Here is a 21,207-nt window from a genome sequence, read left to right as displayed (position 1 = left end):
TATATATATTATGTTTTCCAGTCACATCGCCTTGGACACTTTCAGCTCATCTTAATGCCACTAAGTAACCCCTCACAACATTCACAGAGACATGAGGCCCCTGTATTCAGGAGAGCAAAAAAACACTAACCAGGCTCCCCGAGAGGGATCAGCTTTGGATAATAATACTTGGCCGGATTAATCATTGTGCAGGCAGGGTTACAAAAATATATACATGTACAGTATACATCATGGAATATAGAGGAGATAATAAGAGAAACACAAGAGTCACTGGATTTGACATTAAAAAAGGTCATGATAATCCAAACCTCTAGCTGACTGCATCACATCCGCTGTTTGTGTGAAGGCACAACAAGTTCGCCCCTCTGTGGTGACAGACAGAAATACAGGAGGTGAAAGGGTTATTGCTCCATTAGGGAGTGTGCTTAAAGTTCCACAGTGAAAAACACCTACTGTACCTTCTCAGACCCACGACTATCTATCCAACTATAGATACACACAGAGACGGAAGCAGGGAGCCACACACGGAGGAAAGAGACGTGCTAGCAGGGTCCAAACGTGTCCCCGGCTTGTCCATTCCCATCCAAACTATGTTTTGTGTTTTTCTTGCTTTTTTTAGTTTTGAGGCAAACCAAATCGAAAACATCAACTTTGTCTTTTTGGTAGTCTGTAATGATATCGGCCGTGTTTGTTGACTTCAAATATTTGTCTCTGCTATCGACGGACTGTAAAATGGTCAGAAGAAAGAATAAATCACCGAAGAGCCAGTAAGAGAACGTGGTAGCATCGGTAGTGAGTAAGCAGTATCCCACACGTGCCTGCAGAGCCTGTGTGTGTATATATAGACGTGCAGAAGCAGGGGAGAGGGGAGCACGGGGATCAAAAACGCATGCACTCAATACGCTCCAAAGGCAAAAACACATTTGACTAAATGAACTGCTGTGGAAGACAAACCCCCTTTCTAACATTAGGCTAATGCAATGGATATTTTAGATGTCATTCATCTATCTCGACTATTCACAAAGGCATCACAAAAGTATGTAGATCTTACCATGCTTTATAGTGTTGATTTAAATTGATCAGAGCAATTTATACAAAAAACAAACATGCAGCTTGAAAACTTGCTTTTGGACAGTGAGAGCACATTGACCCTACCTACGTCTGGCCACGATTCTCCCATTGGTTACACGATGGACTGATCAGATTGATTATCTGTATTAGAGACTTTTTAAAAATGTCATATTGCTAGCATTCCTATGGCTAACATTCTGCAGAAGGAAGAGCACCGCGTGGGTGTTTTAGAAGGGCACCACATACAGTACAGCCGCATATTGTGCGTGCACGCGCGCGAACGGTACACGTTTCGCACGCGCACGCACGTACGTGCACACTTCCAGGTTTAGAGCGAATGAACCTTTTCCACCCCCCTCCAGAAACACTGAACACGTCTCGCTCTCCATGAGGTTCTTCTCACAGAGTCACTGACAACAGGAGATGATCAAGGGAAGTATAAAAGCCCCCCGGGGGTGTCTCCTCCTAACACACGCTAGCTAGACACACTCTTAGTAAAACAGTCGTGCTGTTCTGTTTCACTGCGTTGGATGGGAGAAGCTCCAGAGACAGTTAGCAGAGAGGGAGAAGCTCTCTCGGGGCCCTCTGGACTAGACATAATGACAGGAGATTTTTGTTTCCTTCAAAAACAAAAACAAAAAGGCTAAAATCCCCCTTTACAGTGAAAAGAAAAAGCATGGGTGGTTGATTGTTCTGATGGCAGAGGGACTGAGTGTTTATAAGGCTGGGGGAGAGGTAGAACAGAACCAACACAACAAAAAGATCAAGCTGGATAGTGGACCTCTATCCAGTGAGGCAGGGGGTTGTGACGAATGTGACGTGTAAGACGCGTTTGCTGTGGCTGCCCGGGGCTGCTGCAGGCTGGGTAACAGAAGGGGGGAGAACGAGAAGATAACGAGAGACCCAGAAGAAGAAGAATGGCTGGTCCGGAGGAGCGCACGGTGGAGCGCGGGGCCGTGCCTACGTGATGAATACTGCAAGGAGGAACCATCCAGTGATGAGCGGAGGATACCGCCGGAGAGCTGGTCGGGATCATCAGTCCCCCGATCCACGTGTCGATCCACCTCTCCCCTGCGTGCTTCCTCTAGGTCGGAGGGGGGCGGTCCTCTAGGTCGGAGGGGGCGGTCCTCTAGGTCAGAGGGGGCGGTCCTCTAGGTCGGAGGAGGCGCTCTTTCATTACAGACGAGATTAAAAAGGAGGGTTGGGGCGGGGCGGGGGGCATGGCTGGTGATCTAGGCAGGTGTCACAAGGAGGCCACAGCAGGTACAGTATGTATTGTATAAGAGGCATTATGGTGTCTTTCTTGTCTCTCTGTCTGTGAGGTCTGGCGAACCCGATGAGTTTGAAGACAAGAGCCCTATATATTCACAAACACTGTATGGCTCTGGTGCGAGAGGTCTTTCTACTGCAGGCCAAGCAGGAGGTGCCCCATCTCCTCCAGGTGTGGACGGGACATGGACAAGGTGCCCCATCTCCTCCAGGTGTGGACGGGACATGGACAAGGTGCCCCATCTCCTCCAGGTGTGGACGGGACATGGACAAGGGCAACAGAAAAGGCCTCCCATTAGTTTCAGGAGCAATAGAGAGAGAGCGGGTGGTCTTCTGGAGCGGGGGCTCTAGTTCTAGTTCGACGCGACGATCTTATCCCTCTGCTATTATTGCTTTCCTGTCTTTCACAGGCACTTCAGATGAGTGGGCTTTGGCTGAAGTTGAGAGTGAGAGGAGAGAAATGGTACGGGATGAGAGAGAGAGAGAGAGAGAGAGAGAGAGAAGAGATGAGATGAGATAGAGAATGAGAGAGAAGAGGGGGGGGGGGGGGTCAAAAGAAAGTGTGCTTATCAGCTCTACCTTGTCATCTCCAACCAAAGGCCATCACCCAGCAGGGTACCAGTCAATGAAAGCACTGAGACTGCAAAGGCTGCTGTCGAGTGAGTGAAAGAGCGATCTCCTTGTCCTGTGCCTCTCTCCCCCCTGTCCCACACCCAGACCATCAAGGAGAGGGCTGAGGTCCGCTGGGAGGGGAGTGTGTAGGGTGTGTGTGTGTGTGTGTGTGTGTGGGGGGGGGGGGGGGGGGGGGCAGGTACAGTAAGAACCTCCTAGACGTCCAGCCTCCCTCCCTGCTCATGTCTGTGCCTAAACATCCCTTCTCCCTGTGTGTACCTCCTCTCCGCTCTACATCGCTTCAGTCTGTGTGGTTGTTCACATTATTCTTCTTGTCCGAGGAGGAGGAAGACGTCGACGCCTCGCCTCCTTCCTGAGCCTTGCGTGCCCTGCTCAAGGCCTTGTAGCAGCCGCGGGTGATCTTGTACATCCAGATAGTGTTCAAGATGTCCAGGGCGATGCACGAGGTGATCCAGGCCACCTGGGCGGCCAGGCCCAGGCGCTCGAAGGCCTGCGTGCCGAAGGTGTCGAAGACGCTGGCCCAGTAGGACGGCATGACGGCGATGCGCACCAGGAAGAACGCCACCGCCATGGCCACGCCGTTCCCCACCACCTTCCGGTCCGAGCGAGGGTACTTCAGTGCCTCGTAGAACCACCTGAGGGGGAAAAGGAGGTTAAGAAATGCCACGGAATGTGCAAGCCATACTGTAATGGCTGATATGAGTGCGAGGCCACAGGAGGATGGAGTGGGAGGAGTCTATCTACCAGTAAAGCTAACTTACCGTTGGTTCACAAAAGGCGTGGATAACTCTGAAATGAGACGAAAGTTGGCGAAGTAGGGAAGCACACCACGAGTCTGCAATGACCAAACAAACATGCTATCATAAATACAGAGAAGCAAATTGACACAAATATGCTGAATATCTTCAAATTATTTAAAGCAGTGGTTCTAAAAAAGAATTCACATCACATCTAAACTGACACATATTAGACCACGGACCCCCATTTCATGAGATGTCTCAGGGTAGGGCCGCCCCCTATTAGTCCCTTCCTTTTCATTAGTCGGTTAGTTGCAGGAAGAAGACAAGGGCAACTTCGGCCTAGGACCACGTGTGTCATGTAGGAACCAGGCAACCTCATTTGAGGAAACTACATCTTTCAACAGCCCAAGTTTGGCACTGATGACATCATCACTGATGACACCATCACTGATGACACCATCAGCGTTATCCATTCCCGACTGAATGAATGAATGAATGAATGAATGCCCGACTCACCCCAAAATGCCTTCTCTTGCGCACATTGTAAAAAACCACTCAAACTCCATTGGGGAGCTGTGTGGTTAAAGAGAGATTAGCCCAGGGTTGCCAACTTTGGGTACCTGGCTGGAATGAGACTTTGACACCATCAAACTACAAAGCAAGACATCTCTGTCTGTCTGTATGTGTGTTTGTGTGTCCTTATCCTCGTGTGTGTGTGAGCATATCTTTCTGTTTGTCCGATCTACTTCATACTTGGCAGGTGTACGACTAATCAACTAACCGATTAATCGTTATCTTAGCCGACTATTCGTTGACTAAGAAAATCTTCGGTTGAGGGCAGCCCTATCCCAGCGTCCCCCATCTGATGTTTGCTTTTAGATGTTCCCATGAACAAAATAGTCACACATTCTGTCATTGTGTTACTTAGGCATGGAATTATAGTGAAAATAAAAGATTCCCCTTTTTGTTGGGGACCCCCTGGAACCCCCTCAAGGACACCTGCGGGTCCCAGGACCCCACTTTGAGAACCACTGATTTAAAGAATCCGCTATTCTAAGTAACTACTTCAGTAAGTGCATACAGCAGTTTGGGGCCATTGAACATTAAGACTTACCAGCACATATCCATATGCATAGAGCGCCGCCAAGTGGTGACAGACGAAAAAGCTGTCCCCCATAGTGCTCCAGTTACAGGCGAGCAACACGAGGTCTAGAGAGAAGAGGGTGAGTGAGCGGCAGATCAGAGGCCAGGCAACACTAGACATGTGCTTGACTAAGAGGATGTTTCCGTACACACTGTAACCTCCCTACAGATCTAAACAGCATTCTGCACCAGAGACAAACCAAGGACGAGGATAGAAGAACAACTCTAGTCATAACTTTTAGAGCACAGAAAAACCTGCTCGACTTCGTAGGAAAGATAACAGAACATCTGTTGGTGTGAAGTTATACTGTATACTGTCTAGATTAGAATGTGAAAGATCAAGTTAGGTTGAAATGAAACAAAACATAGCTCACCATAGAGTAGGTAACCACAGGTTATGGCTACATTTAGTTTGACAAGATTGGGATCACCCCTGTGTGGAAAAAAACACAAAAGAACACAGTGTTAAGAGGCTTGAAACACACTTAGAACCCTACAGGGAAGAGAACACAGTGTTAAGACGCTTGAAACACACTTAGAACACTACAGGGAAGGCGAAAGCTACTTACTATTCTTGCAAAATCTAAAGCGCTCTACAACAACACACAGTGTTCTTTTGATCAATAATCTGCTCCCTGTTACGAGCAGCACAGCCTGCGACGTCGCAAAAACTAATTAATGTATCAACGCAAACACACCGATCCTGAATCAGGGAGTAAAGCCAATGAAGATGGATTGGGCTAATGTGGACGGGCCTCGGCAGTGACTTGTTGTGACCCGGTTAGGTCTTGAGGAAAAAGAACCAGCGCGTGTTGACACAGCAGCAGGAGTTTGTTGACAGAGGTTGGGCTTCTGTTTTACAGCTGTGTCTGCCTGTGAGGGCTTGTGGCCTGTGTGGGTTCACCACAACAGAACAAACAGATCTGATTTAAGGGCGTATGTATGTACAGTACATGTGTGACCTGGACGGTTAGGTTGGTTGGTTGTATCACGTTTGTGAATGAATAAATAAATAAATAGTCGTAGTCAATTGAATCCGTAGAGCCTTCACTTGCTCTGCTGACCGTTAGGCGCTCCTTACAGACGACATCTGCTAAACGACTGTAGTGTGAAAATGATAATGAAGGTGTCTTTGCTTCAATAGAGATCTGATACTGGTATCAGTCACATGTATCGTATGGCACACACACACACACACACACACACACACGAGGGCTTACTTCACCCTCCCAGATGACACTGAGCTCACCACTGTCACATTTGTTACGTCAGAGATTGGTCAGTACACACACACACTACCTCCTCTAGAGTCTATGTACTCAGCTGGAAGTCGTTAGACTGTGTACATACACAGAGTATGCAGTATGAGACTGTGTACATACAGAGTATAGAGTATGAGACTGTGTACATAAAGAGTATAGAGTATGAGACTGTGTACATAAAGAGTATAGAGTATGAGACTGTGTACATAAAGAGTATAGAGTATGAGACTGTGTACATAAAGAGTATAGAGTATGAGACTGTGTACATAAAGAGTATAGAGTATGAGACTGTGTACATAAAGAGTATAGAGTATGAGACTGTGTACATAAAGAGTATAGAGTATGAGACTGTGTACATACAGAGTATAGAGTATGAGACTGTGTACGGTACATACAGAGTACGCAGTATCAGAGTAATATCTTCTCTGATCTCTCAATAGACATGAAGGCTAACAAAAAAACACACCAAAGGCTAATTTATACTCCGAAAATAAATGCGTTGGTTTCAAACGGTGTAATCGTCACTGCCCACAACATAATTGGGCCTTAAGACCTGCATCACGGATGGCTTCAGATAGGCGCGTCCTGAACGACTTCATTCAGTTAGAAATTCTTGCATTTGTTATTGGTCACATGGTTGGTTAACTTATGTATGTATCCACTCTGTATCCTTCCATTCTAATATGTGTTTCACATGAGAGACAACAACTCCACACCCTGTTTGATCAGTGGCATCACTTCAGCGCTGCACTTAGCCTGGGTAACACCCAGTGTGAGTGATGGCCTGATACCAGGAAGAGAAACACCAGAGTCCAAAGGCTGCTGGATAATCCCATCAGCCTGATCCAGCTACAGTACTGTATTATGAAGCGTAGGACCACAACCCTCTCTGAACGTATGGCTAACTCTCAGACCACACCCCTCTCTGAACGTATGGCTAACTCTCAGACCACACCCCTCTCTGAACGTATGGCTAACTCTCAGACCACACCCCTCTCTGAACGTATGGCTAACTCTCAGACCACACCCCTCTCTGAACGTATGGCTAACTCTCAGACCACACCCCTCTCTGAACGTATGGCTAACTCTCAGACCACACCCCTCTCTGAACGTATGGCTAACTCTCAGACCACACCCCTCTCTGAACGTATGGCTAACTCTCAGACCACACCCCTCTCTGAACGTATGGCTAACTCTCAGACCACACCCCTCTCTGAACGTATGGCTAACTCTCAGACCACACCCCTCTCTGAACGTATGGCTAACTCTCAGACCACACCCCTCTCTGAACGTATGGCTAACTCTCAGACCACACCCCTCTCTGAACGTATGGCTAACTCTCAGACCACACCCCTCTCTGAACGTATGGCTAACTCTCAGACCACACCCCTCTCTGAACGTATGGCTAACTCTCAGACCACACCCCTCTCTGAACGTATGGCTAACTCTCAGACCACACCCCTCTCTGAACGTATGGCTAACTCTCAGACCACACCCCTCTCTGAACGTATGGCTAACTCTCAGACCACACCCCTCTCTGAACGCATGGCCAACTCTCAGGAAGCAATCAACTACGACAACTGGCGTCCTCCATCGAAGGGGAGGAGACGCCGGCACACTTGCCAACAACACTCCCGATTTTCGTGGGAGTGTCCCTATTTTTAACCCTTTCTGCCACTGTGCTCCTGATTCTTGGTCATTTCTCTCGTTAGTGGCACAAATCAAATGGCTGTCGCGGGCTTAGTGTTAAAGCCAGAGTGAAGGTTATGGTATCATGAAAGTAGAAGACCTAAGGCTTGTCGGGGAGGGGGATAAATAACACTGCAGATGTAGGCTAATGTTTGGCGAGGGAAAAACTGGCATGGCCATTTTCAAAGGGGTCCCTTGGCCTCTTGATCTCAAGATATTTGAATGAGAATGGGTTCTATGTGTCTCCATGAATCTCCCCTTTACAGATAAGGTAGCATTTGAATATGAATAATAGCAGTGTATGTAGACAGTATATATTTTGTTCTTCTTATCAAATTAGTAGCTACAATTGGGTAATTGAGTGATGGGGGGTTACAGTATCCTACAGGTGAAAGTTCACAAGTTGGATTGTGGTCCTCTATCATCAAAGTTGCCCATCCCTTAGTCTCTCCCCCCAGACTCAAATATGACGTTGAATCGCTGCGCTCCGCATACTACATAAGTGAGTCTGTGCCAGTTCACAGCCACTGCTGGTTTTGAAGGCGGGTTGAAATTGAATGAGTGACAGGTCGTAGCACCGATGAGAGAGCGGTACGAAAAATGGGCTGCGCCTCCCGTGTTGTCTGACCGCAAAGTCTTTACTGATTGGAGAGGACTGAAGCCATCACTGGCATATGACTGGCCAAGTGAACGGTTCCCTCCCATAACCAGCCCTCTGAGGGAAAGTGTCCCAGACCCAGAGAGAGCTCTGCAGCATGCAGTAACGTAGTGTATCAGCGTCAGAACTCTCATGGGTCTGGCGTTGAGACTACCCATCCCTGAACCACGGCAACGGCCCGTTCAGAGGAATGGAACATTTTACACAGAAAATAGAACTCACATTATGTGTCTAATAATGTAGACTTAGGTCATCAAATTTTGTGTTGAATATAACAATAATTTATAACAATAATGTATGATAATGATTTTCATTCCTGCATGAAACATGAAACGCCACAACCAACGTTCACCTCAACTCAACCCAACCCTGAAAGGTCATCTGTTCTCAACTGAGCTGCTTCTCCATTCTCCTTAGCCTAAACATCACAACATAACATAACAAGTTCAGATAAGGCAATCAAGAAAAGCTACGGAGGGGCGGCAGTCACTCACACACACACACACACACACACACACACACACACACACACACACACACACACACACACACACACACACACACACAGGCAGCAAGTCAATTGAGTGGATGACAGGCTAGGCAGCACCGCCGCCGGCCTGAGTGACAGGTTGAAAAGAGCGAAGTGGCTGGACACAAAGCAGGTTCAAACAGCCGGGCTTCTGGGTTCTGCAGCACTATGGAGAACAGGAGGCCCAACAGTACCGCCGTGTGACGGGCTCTTAAGGATGCTGTAACACAATCAGCTTGACTGGAGAATTAACGCTTACACCACGCCGCTGTTGCAACTAACAAGATGAGCTTTACTGCATTACTTAGGATACTGCCAGGGCCAAAACATAGCATTAGCATAGCTAGGCCTACGTGTTGTGGGGGTAAAGAAAAGACGCTAATCTGGTGCGCGTGAGAAACCGAACAAAAAGGAGTAAGGAAAGAAACGGATATGACAAAATAGAAAAGACTAAGTTACAACATCAATAATGCACTCACTAAACCTAAAAACTATGCACAGAAATATATATATATATATTCACCCTTTCCATCTCTTCCTATCCAAGCTATACAGAAACACGATAGCTGAAGGAAATAACACGAGATATCGGCGATAGACACTTCATCAATACAAAAAGAAAATAGATCAATATATATCGATATGTCCCTCGATAATGGAGCGTGCAACGAGTGACGGGCAAACAGCCAATCAAACAGCCAAATCCTAAAGTTCCCACCCCCAAGGACCAGACGCTTGTTTAGTCTTTGAAGCTACAACACTCAATTTGTGTGTTTCAAGTGGCAAAAAAACAAAACAATCTTGTGGTCTTAATTAAAAATAGGTAATTAAAAATAATCAATAATTATCAATATCGACTGATATGAAAGATTGTTATATCGGTATATATATATATATATATATATATTGGATACATCGCCCAGCCCTGCGAGCGAAATCTAGAAACCTCTCGCAGAAAATGGAGAGAAAAGGAGACATGGGGAGGAGGGCTAATATGCAAAACACAGATGAAGGCTGGTAGCAGGAGCAGGAGGGGTGTGTGTGTGTGTGTGTGTGTGTGTGTGTGTGTGTGTGTGTGTGTGTGTGTGTGTTGCCCCCCCCCCCCCCTCTCCTCTCCCCCTCTCTTTTCTCCCCTTCCTCACTCCATCAGCGACGTGGTCCGGGCCGACAGAGAGACAATAAGAAGCAGGGAGGAGGGAGGTGTGCTGTATTGATTGGACAGCCGGAGACGTGGGCTGCTGCTACAAGGGACGGCTAGAGGCAGGAGGCAGGAGGCTCAGGGATGAGGAGGGGGAGGGGTGTCACATGGGGAGGGGTGGTGAGGGGGGGGGGGGGGGGGGGGCAGGAGACTAGGCTGCTGTTGTTTGCTATGAAAAGGAGGCTTGTTGATGGTGGGATTCTCCTCTGTGTGCTAGAGAGAACCAGGGAGGAAGAGAAACAGGAGGGAATGGGAAGACAGACCAGTGTCGTGGGAAAAGGAGAGAGGAGAGGTTAGAAGAGAGCGATGGAGAGAAACGTGGATGGAGAAATTACCATTCCTCTCTTTACAGGATTCATTGATGCCAATAACACAGTCAGCAGTTAGTGGAGAGAGAGAGAGAGAGACAGAGACAGAGAGAGAGACAGAGAGACAGAGACAGAGAGAGAGAGAGAGAGAGAGAGAGAGAGACACAGAGAGAGAGACAGAGACAGAGAGAGAGAGAGAGAGAGAGAGAAGACAGAAAAGACAATAATGAAAGGGTAAATCCACTGAATGCACACGTCTCTGGAGAGTGGGCTGACAGATGAGATGCGTCCTCTCCTCCTCCCGCTCTCTTTCTGTCTGAGGAAGGGAACAGCATCGCCATCGCTCCCCAGGCATTTATACCCGCCCGCCCACCCCATCCTCCTAGCCCCGCCCCCCCTCCTTCATCTGTTTCCTCCCCTCCCCGGTGAGCGAGTCATGGCTGCTCGTCTGAGGAGACAGCTTTCTCTCCACAACATGCAAAGCATTCACACCAAACTGCCAACATGACAGTGAGGAAGGCAGAACCTGTCAAGTGTGTTTGCCTCCTCCATCGAGTACAGTCTGATTTTTTTTTTTTTTTAGAGTCTACTTATCAAAGAAATATGTCTCTGCATTGCCTTTGTGTTGTCCATTCCTATTATTTATCTTAAAACCTTGCCGGGTATTACCTCTTAGTTATTTGCAATCGCAACATCCTTCCGGCTTACTTTTTAATATGAATATGAATAATATGTTTTGCCTCCGTTTGTGATGAATAACATTTGCGTTACGTTCTGTTCCTTCTTACCAGACGGGGTCGGCGTTGACGGCATCATCGAACCACAGGATGTACAAACAGAAGAAGCCCACTATCAGGGCGTGCACAGTCGACACCAACCTGGGAGGGCACGCACGCACGCACACGCACACACACACACACACACACACAAAGCAAAATAGTAAATATGGTGCAGAACAATCACAGTTTACAGTCTAGAGACCGACAATATTACCACTGCACAGTGCACAGGGAACACAACAATGGCCAGTGAATTGGGCCGGATCCAGAATGTGTGTGTTTGTGTCTCGTCAGTCCGTGTGCATGGCACTCAGTCATGCATGTGCACTTCCATCCCGCGTGTGTCTTTGCCCCACGCGAGTGTAACTTCCATCCTATCAGGCCGGGTTGAGCGTGACCCCTGACCTTTGTGGTGGTTATCTGGGCCAGTCAAGGGATACTCCAGAGCTCTGATAGCCCGGCTTATCTCTCCTCATCCGGACTCAGTTCCTGCACTGCCACCCGCACATGCCCCCCCCCCTGGGGCACAGCAGTGCCCTGCCTGGTCACGGGCCACAGCAGCTACCGGCATGATGAGACCCCCGGCCAAGACTGGCACTAGAGGCCAGCTAGTGGTGAGTGGCCAGCTAGTGGATGAACCCATTATAAGTGCTGGCAGCAGCAGCAGGAGGTGGCGTTAAGTGTCTAAAGAATGGAACAGCCAGGGGAGGAACTTAGCTAAAAGGAAGTTGGTCAACAACTCTGCTCAGTTAATAGCAGACATCAGCTGATTCAATTTAAAGTGGCTCACAGTCTCCACTATTCCAAGCAGAAATTACACAAGATCTTCCCTACTGTGTCACCACTGTGTGACAGGTGTCAAAGTGTCAGAGGGCACACTGTCTCATGCCTTTTGGTTCTGCCCCTCACTGACGGGAATCTGGGGCAAAATATTTGACTGGTACTCTAAAGCTGTGTTCACACCGAGATATTTATTTTTCTCTCTGTCGCTCGACGGAACCCTTTGGAATCGCTCTGTCGCTCTGTTTAAATCGCTCATCAACAGGCACAATAATTGACGGACATCTGGGGGCTATAACGTTATGCAATGTCATGATATTTGTCCACTACGAGCCACCGTAGTTGTTTACAAGCTAAGCCTATCAGCGTGCTCCTAATGCTAGCTCTATACCGGTAGTACAGACTTCACTTCATGTCCGCTGTCAGCCTGTCAATGAGCTGTCAATGCGGTTTGTCCAAGCCAGTGTGATCCTTGACTCACTCTCACACGGCAGCCAATCAGCGTTGAACAGCGAGCGACTGATGCCAGCGTAATTTCGCTCGAGTTGGGATATTTCATCTCGGGTGACGAGCGTATTTTCTCCCTATCACTCTGTCTCTGTCGCTCGGACGCCCAGCGATTTTTCTCCCGGGCGAATATACGCTCAATCGCTCGTTTGCATTGACTTTGTATGTAAACTCGATGCCAGCGAAAAACTTTAATAGGTCGGTGTGAACGCAGCTTAAGGCCTATGGGCTGGCCCTTCAGAGGGAGGCAGAACGCGCCATCTTCGGCTGCTCGGAGTCCTCTCTGAACTTCCCTACGGCTGTGCAGCAGTCTCTGAGACTGTCGCCAAAAAACTCATTCTGAAGGAATGGAAGTCCCCCTCTTCCCAATTGTGGTTGACGGACATGATCTATGTTATATGGATGGAGAGATTGAGGTTCCTGAGAACCAACTCACTTAGAAAATGTCGAACTATCTGAGACCTGTTTTTAGTCTACCTCGATGAGGTTAGGGGCGACGGGTGACTCGCCCGGCTGGTTTCCTATAGACCCCGTGCCTGATCGCTTACAAGCACATACAGTAAGCACCTGAGGTGGCTGGTGACACCACTTTGTAATATTGAATGTTGATTATATTTGTGTGTTTTTCCCCCCTCTGTGTCTGAGCCTGTTTGTCTTGTTTGTGTTCTATAAACATTGAAAATAAAATATTGGGGGGAAAACAGGAAGTTGGTCAGCGGAGTGCCTGCCAGTGTAGCTTCGTGTGTGTGTGGGCTGAATGATGAAACTCATGCCCACTCTCCGTCTCTTGTTCCTGATTCTTGTATCGAGAGAAGTCTTGTTGCGTCTTTAGCTCGTTCAAAAAGAGAAAAGATGGTGGATTTAACAGAACAACAGAGCAGAAAGGAAAAGAAGTGTAAAGACAAGAGAAAAACACAGATGAGAAAACCCACTACAGTCTTTTCTTCTAGTTTTTGCTGCTCCTCACAACTCGAAGCATGAAACAACCCCTGCTGTTGCTTTCTGAGGGACTTTCCCTCCTTGCCTCTCTCCTTCCCCTCAAGTCGTGCTTACATAAAGAACACACTGTTGTGCAGCGGTGGGCCACTCTGAACCCAACCATCGGTGTTTGACCTTTGACTTGTTGGGGCCTGTTGCTTGCTCGACCCCTCACCTACTTCCCCTACAGCTGCACTCAGATATGGATGGACAGCTCTGGTGGCGTGGGTGAAGGGTTAACAACAGTTATGAGCAGATAGCAAGAGAAACAGACGTGCCGACAAAGATAGAAAAAAAGAGATGATGCAACCGCTAATAACTCGCCCTTTGAACTTCACCCCTACAGTTCGTGCTGGGAAGTTGAGCGTGTTCTTTGCTCAGTACGTTTAGGGGAGGGATGAGGAGGATGAGTTGGCCTGTGGGACATTCCTACAAAACAGATGGTTTGGTTTGGTCCATTTCGACAGAGTCGCATCAACAAACAGATGAGTGTTTGGTGAAGTGTGAGTACAGTTGGGTCAAAGCTGGGTCAATTTACCTCTATAATACTATACTAGGGAAAGCCTCTCAGTAGTCAAACAACAACAATAACACTGAAAACTATGTGTTGATAAATGTTGGGTGAACTGGCACAAAAACAGCCTAACAGTGCATCATAATATTCTTAAAAATATTATTCAATATTAGGGGTGGCAATCACCAGATGTCCCACGATACATTATAACGATACTTAAGTCACAATACTTAAGTCACAATACGATAGTATTGCGATACATTGAGTATTGCAATATTGTGATTTATTACCTTTTTCCACTGCAAATGATGTCCCCAAAGGCAAACTTTGTCAACATCTGTTTTATCTATAAAGTTTCCAGTCTGCTCATCTCACTGCACTCATTTTTATTACAGCAAAATTGTCAAGCTGACCTGACCAACACTGACTGATTAACTGACTGATTAACGCTGCTGCATGCACCTGACAATTTCTATGAAATATCGCTAGTTTACTACTATCGATACTTGGCATTTGTGCGATACGATATTGCCACACAAAATAGCGCAATACTATGCTGTATCGACCCCCAGTGGTGATTCTAGAGTCTGTTGGGGCCCTAGGCAAAAATTCCAAGGGGCCCCTTCCAACCAGCGTTGTTTCACTTTCAATTCAAGAGAACGTAGCCTACATGAATCATGCAAGTTTGACAGGAAGGATTCACATATGTTCTCTTGAATTGAAGTGAATGACCGTGAATCCTTCCTGTCAAACATGCATGATTCACATACATTCTCTTGAATGTATGTTTCACTTCCAATTCAAGAGAATGTACATGAAACATACGAGTATGACGGGAATGACATGGGGCCTCTTTAGGGAGGTTTCAATGTCATTGCAAATCGTCCATTGGTTGTTTATGGGGAGGGAGTTGCGGTCACTGCTGTGGAGTAAAGTTTCTCAGCCATCAGGGGCCCCTTAATGGCCTGGGGCCCTAAGCCTGCATTGCCTGTTCACAAGCTGCGCCCCTGATCGACCCCCCCCCCCCTATTAAATATTCTTAAAATATTATATAAATAGACTGTGATGCTTTCCTGTATATTAATGCTACGCACACAGGCCACACAGTCACTACTACTCTAATAAATACTTAAGATACATTTGATAGTGAAATAATCAAACTAGTTTCCATAATGGTGTAGTCACTGTTGTGTATTTAGTATATAGGTGTGCAGAGTACGACACAGCATGGCGTCTCCTTCGTCCAATGATTGCTCCGCTAGGCTGACTAGTAGCAGATTCATCTGGTCGGTTGCACTATCAGACAGACAGGTGGTCAATCACACAGACACAGAGGGGGGGACGGGGGGTCTACAGCAGACAGGGGGCAGCGGTGCTCCTGCTGTTCCTGTGACCCACCTGGAGTTCCACTCTGTGAGCTTGGTGGGAGGCAGGCAGCCGTAGCCGTGCGTGATGGCAGAGGAGAGCAGCGGGCTGGCCACGGAGAAAAGGAACTGGAATCCCACGAAGCTGCCAGCTACCACGGTCACCTCTCTCATCTCCATCACTCACCTGAGAGACAACAGGGGGAGGAAGCCAAGGTGAAGGAAGGGTGAGAGCAGGAGATAGAGACGGTGAGACACATGGACGGGTTCAATCGATGACTGTCAGTCTCATCCTCCTGGGCACAGGCAGGAGAGGAACAGAGGTGGGGGTGGGGGGGCGGGAGGAGACAGGGAGAAGCGGTACCCTGCATCTTTCATCCAATCCACAAAGAGTAGAAAGATACGGGATCCCACTACATCGCCAAAAGTCCCTGTCTGCCGGACATCGTCATATTCCTAGTGGAAAAGCCCAGCGTCTAAACGCCACATTTGCTTGAGTGACACATCACTGTGGTGACATCACAATTGCTAAAGTGACCTTAATTGCCCAAGTGTCATCAGTGACGACATCACTGGTGAGTCACATCGCAATGCTCACAGAGAATGAGTGACAATTTTCGAGTTCAACTTAAAATGGGGGAAAAAAAGAATTTGAAAAAAAAGAAAAAGAGAGATGGCCTGTCCAGTTAGTAGTAGTGACACGAGAGCTTCAGACGAGCAGGGCCGTTCATAGAGGGGGCAGAGAAGAGGAAAGAACAGGGTGGTATTGGGTGTTAAGGAACGGTTGGGAAATGTATTGTGTGTGTAGAGCACAGCTCCAGTATAGTGCATATTTTAAGAGGATTAGCCTGAATTGTTTAGGATACACACCAACACTCCCTGAGAAGAAAACACAGGCTGAGCAAAGAACCACAAGAGGCTTGTCAATATGGAGCAAGAGTTTGAGGGGGAGTGAGATGGGGGGGGTTGTGGGAGACTGCTTAACACACACGTTCTCAGGCTTTACTTTGACTTCAACAATGCACCTTTTTATACTTTTATTCTTATTTTAGTTATTCTTTGCATTGACAAGCTAAGGTGCTATTTTATTCTGTTTCGTTCTGTATTTATTGTTTGTGTTTTTACTGATCTTATAAAGCTTTAAGTGTTAGGTTAATATTATTATTATTATTATTAGTAGTAGTAGTAGTATAAGTAGCACTGTATTAGCCAGAGAGACAGAGGGAAAATAAGTGGTGGAACAATGAGGAACAGAGAGAGAGAGCGAGCGGAAACTGCATGATCATCAACACGTGCAAACACGCATGTGATTCCAGGTTAAGTGAAGAGCTCTGTGTTTACTCTCCCCCAGCTCAACAGACCAGACGCATTCTGTTTACTCTCCCCCAGCTCAACAAACCAGACGCATATCTTTTCACATTACAGCCAATTAGTTACTGGAGATGGACTAAAATAGCACCGTGTGCACGCCCAACCCAGCTCTGCTTCAAATGCTCTTTCCCCATCTCAGCTACTGGAGGAGAGAACAGGTCAGACACCATCCTCGAGTCTTAATTGTCAATGAGTCTGACTGGCATTATTAGGCCTACTTTGCTGGATCTGATTGAATCCTCTCTGGTTTTCCAACTTTGAATTGAGAGTGACTTGTTCAAGTTCAAGAACACTAATTAGACTCGGCTAATAACAATTCTTAAAATAGGCGGCATTTTAAAATTGGTCCTATTTCGGTTCAACCTAAATGTTTTCAATTCAGCCAGACGTTTCCAGGGTCAGGCTGGAGCCTCAACCACTCATTCACTCCTGCCTGGCCTCCTTTCCTGGAGCCAGGATGAGGAGCAAGAAGGTTTCTACTGTAGTCGTCAGTCAGAGCTACTCAGGCAGGCCCTTGACAAAACTAGCATGTTGTTGTGAGTGGTCCTCAGTGTTCAGCTACAGCAGCTGCGCAAAGCTGGAGAACTGCACCCACAGTTAACAAAAACTAACTACAACAAAACTCATCATCTGGCTTTGTTGCTCAGGCTACGCCTCAAAAACTATTATGAACACAGCAAAACTGTCCATATATTAGAACATCAACAATATGATATTCCTAAACTCCAACACCTACTAGGGCTGATGTTGAAATGGGTGAAACCTACCGTTGAGCGAAAACCTGAATCTCAGAACCAAAATGATCCCCTAAATGTATAAAAGGTTTCCTCAGGAAACACTGGGTGCTACTCTGCATCCGAATTATGACATAATATTATATATTACTTCCTTCCCAACTGCTATATACAGTATACTGTGTTGTAAGCCATTCTGGACTCTGGCCTTTTCTGATTAGGCCACAGAAAATGTTGACATAATATGACGTAACCCCATTAAAAATAACTTATCCCAAACAAATTAGCTACCGGTTATGATTGGGCAAGGCAAACATAATTGTTGACTGACAGATACATGGTAACCCAATATTAGCCATAGATTCTGTGAAGTGGTTCTCTCTTTCCAAAGCAACCTAAGTTGTTTAGCCTCTGACCAGCGCATGACTCTTTAGGCATGTAGCCCACATAAGGTCTATTTTTACTCCAAAAAGTCCAATGTCACGCCTGCATGCTATCCCCCTATAAAATACAGTCCAGGGCAACAACAGCAAGCTGTTCACAAAGACAAGGAAAGATAAACTGTCAAAAAGCAAAGCCAGTCAAGTCAAATGCAAGATTATGGCCTTGCTCAGACTGAGCAATGGGGCAGTCAGTCACCGATGCTTCAAGCCTCAAAAATTATTTCCCAGTCGTGTCGTAGAATGATTTGAAAGAGGTGCACAGCTGCAGAATGAAGTAAAAAATGTGCACGATGACTGACAACTGTGTAATGCACATTCTCACCAAATCAGAGGACTTGTAAGTAAGACATGCAGCTCCTCCTCCTACCACCATTCTCCACTGACGACAACAACAACTCAGCCTGGAATCTGTAAGATAGGCAGGCAGGCAATTATTTGGGGTATTTATTCTGGGAGGAACAACCTCATCCTGAGTCTGACCCTGTTGATGCTAAAAGAGCCTCTTATTGTCCCTAGGAGCTATGCACATTCCTGGGCCACGTTGATCATATGCTGCATGTTCCTGAATAATTCATAGGCATTCTTCACCTGACAAGCTGGTTTAGACTGCCCCGTGGGAAGAGCCATGCACACAGCCTCCTCACTGCGCCTGACAGCCGGGCCGGCCAGGGCAGGCAAGTTGCTCTCTCGCGTCCACGTTTGACCTTGTTCCTCTCTAGGACGAGCTGCTGCTGTCAGCAAACTATGACCCCGTGGCATATCGACCAAACATAAATAATAGCGGTTCAATTTCCCCTGTTCCGGTGGAAATCCAAAACGGCCCCTGTCTACCGCATTGCTACACCGGGCCACTGGGGTGACTCGCTCCAGCAGCTCTCAAGATGACAAAAAATCCTTGGCCACCCTAATCTCACCACCATCTCTAGGCGGTCTGGCTCATGTCATGAATAGATAAAATGACAAGTATTGCCGTTGGCAAGATGACAGGCCGATATCCAGAATGTGCTGCAAATGACAAGGAAGTCTTAACACATTAATAAACATTGTACTGGGTGGTATAATGCAATTCGCCTCCTGTGTTATAGCAATGCAATTGTGAGGAATACGTTCAGTGGATACGGTGCGTACAATACAATAGCAATGGGCAAATTTTGAATAGCAACTGGCTAACGTTACCTTTCCATCCTATAACGGGTCGTTAACGATATATACCCTTTCTTATTATGGAGGCAATACATAATCATGCATATTAACTTGCCAGCCAGCCTGCAGACTCTTCTTCGGTGCGTCATCATCCAGTAACAGTTGTTGTGAATGGTGAGCAACGTGTCAAATACCTTCAATATCGTCCGCATTATCGCCACTTTCGCCGGTGCTGAACGAGTCGTACCACAGCCAAAGCACCAGCAGCGACCATGCAGATCACCACACAGCATGAATTGCAGGAGCAAAGTTGCTGGCTAGCGTTATTAGTGAAGCATTGCTATGCTGCTGCTGCATGCAAGGACGGGTAACGTTAGACTGGAGCTGTTGCCGTATATAAATCCACCGCTGCATTCGCATTTGTGTGAGATAAACAGACGCATGCTTCGGTCAGCACGATAGTTGATGGAGGGGGAAGGGGTAGGGAGAGTACTGTTACCTGGTATCCGTCGCATAGGTCTTTCTAGGTGGATCTAGCTCCCGTTTAGCAGCCGTCTTCTTCACTTTCTTACAACTTAGCTAGCAAGTCGGCTAGCCTGCTAGCTAACAGCCCTCTGGCTCTCCCTGTGCGACCCCGACAAAAAAAGGCTCTGCCATGCACGCTACGCCGGGTACGCATAACCATTACAGCCGGCGAGTCAGTGCCTATCTTGTTGCCTTATTTCCTCATGGTCACTGACGCGTTCCCAGTTATGAGTGTGAAAGAAAGTTTTTTTACTCGTTTTATTTTGGCGTTGACAGTGAGGACTGACCGGTGACGTCAGCGCGCACCCACCCCCCTCCGGCACACGCCTATCGCCCTGGCCACACCCACTAGGAACAAAGGCCAGATAGCAATATTATATTAGCCTACTGATAATAAGCTCAAGGTCTAACGCAATAGAGATGCTCCTCGATTATCTGTGAACGTGCTGTAACATGCAGCTGTCATCCATGCTGAAATCACCATGTTATCATGAGTTAATGTGTAAGATATTATATAAGATGTCATATATGACTTAATAGCCTATTCATTTTCTTTACCTGCTTATTCCTTTTCAGGGTCAGAGTCTTCTCAACATGCAGTGGGGCAGAGAGCAAGGACACATCCTGGACAGGTAGGCCTCTACCAGCCCATACTCACTCACTCACATCCATATGAACAATTTAGAGTTAATCCACCTGTCTTTGGAATGTAGGAGGGAAGCACTCAGAGGAAACTATGTGAAATATTATGAGAATCATGTATGCTAAACCGAGGGCCACAAATCCAACACAGGCCCTTTTGTTGTGAGGTGGCCGCTGAGGAGGTATGGAGATCACTACCCTATAGCACCCCAGTAATTCCCCTTGGATATGCCGTGTGTTGTTCTATGTCATATAAGCTGTTTTCACACATACAGACAGGGAAATTACCTGTAAATCAAGACTGGCTATTTCCCGGAATTTCCCTTCACACCTGAGGGCTCACATGTGTGAAAATAGCAGCAAAATTACCTGTATTTGAGGGGGGTCGGGGGGGGGGGGCACTGCAGAGCGGGTGGGGAGTGACGTCTGCACTTGGATGGGGAATCGTCCTTATTTTGGGGGGCGGCAAAACTCCGATGGTGAAATAAGTTCGCTTGTCACACAATAAATCACACTCGTTTGACTTAAGAGGGCATGTATGTTGTATCCTTCACATTCGCTAACGAGTCTTTGAACTGAAATCTTTGAAGAAGTTGGGATCCCTGTCTGAGAGAAATAGCCTGGCTGGTTCGATGTTTATCCGTTCACCTGCGTCGCGTTGAAGCACTTTTTACAGACTGGCTTCGTTTGATGTGTCCAGGGGCTTGCCTTCGCTGTCAGCAACGTAAGCAAAATACTTCCACATTTCGCTTCGTGCATTTGCTTTCTCTACAAGCGTTGGGCGGCTTGCAAGACTCAGAACAAGCCGCTGTCATTTTCGCTGTGTCTGTCCTGTGTGTCGGGCTGCTGCAGAGGACTGAAGGACTGGCCAGAGAGCGAGCAGAGAGGGGAGGGGGGAAAATCGGCACGCCCACACATGAAGCAGAC

The 21,207-nt window shown here is 47.2% G+C and overlaps 1 protein-coding gene across 1 annotated transcript; it reads right to left on the bottom strand.

Moving 5' to 3' along the window:
* Nucleotides 1–850: 850 nt before the first annotated feature.
* On the bottom strand, nt 851–19,826 carry tlcd4b (TLC domain containing 4b). The gene is made up of 7 exons (XM_083649453.1): nt 19,613–19,826; nt 15,457–15,609; nt 11,289–11,378; nt 5,231–5,289; nt 4,828–4,922; nt 3,735–3,808; nt 851–3,608 (listed from the first exon to the last, which is right to left on the bottom strand). The coding sequence occupies exons 2-7, from the start codon at nt 15,600–15,602 to the stop codon at nt 3,254–3,256; spliced, it is 819 nt and encodes a 272-aa protein (XP_083505579.1). The 5' UTR covers nt 15,603–15,609; nt 19,613–19,826; the 3' UTR covers nt 851–3,253.
* Nucleotides 19,827–21,207: the final 1,381 nt, after the last annotated feature.

The sequence above is a fragment of the Poromitra crassiceps genome (assembly GCF_964638095.1).
Source record: "Poromitra crassiceps genome assembly, chromosome: 13".
In the NCBI taxonomy this organism is placed as follows: Eukaryota; Metazoa; Chordata; class Actinopteri; order Beryciformes; family Melamphaidae; genus Poromitra; species Poromitra crassiceps.
Note: the sequence above shows the minus strand (reverse complement) of the source record. Positions and strands in the feature narration are given on the sequence as shown.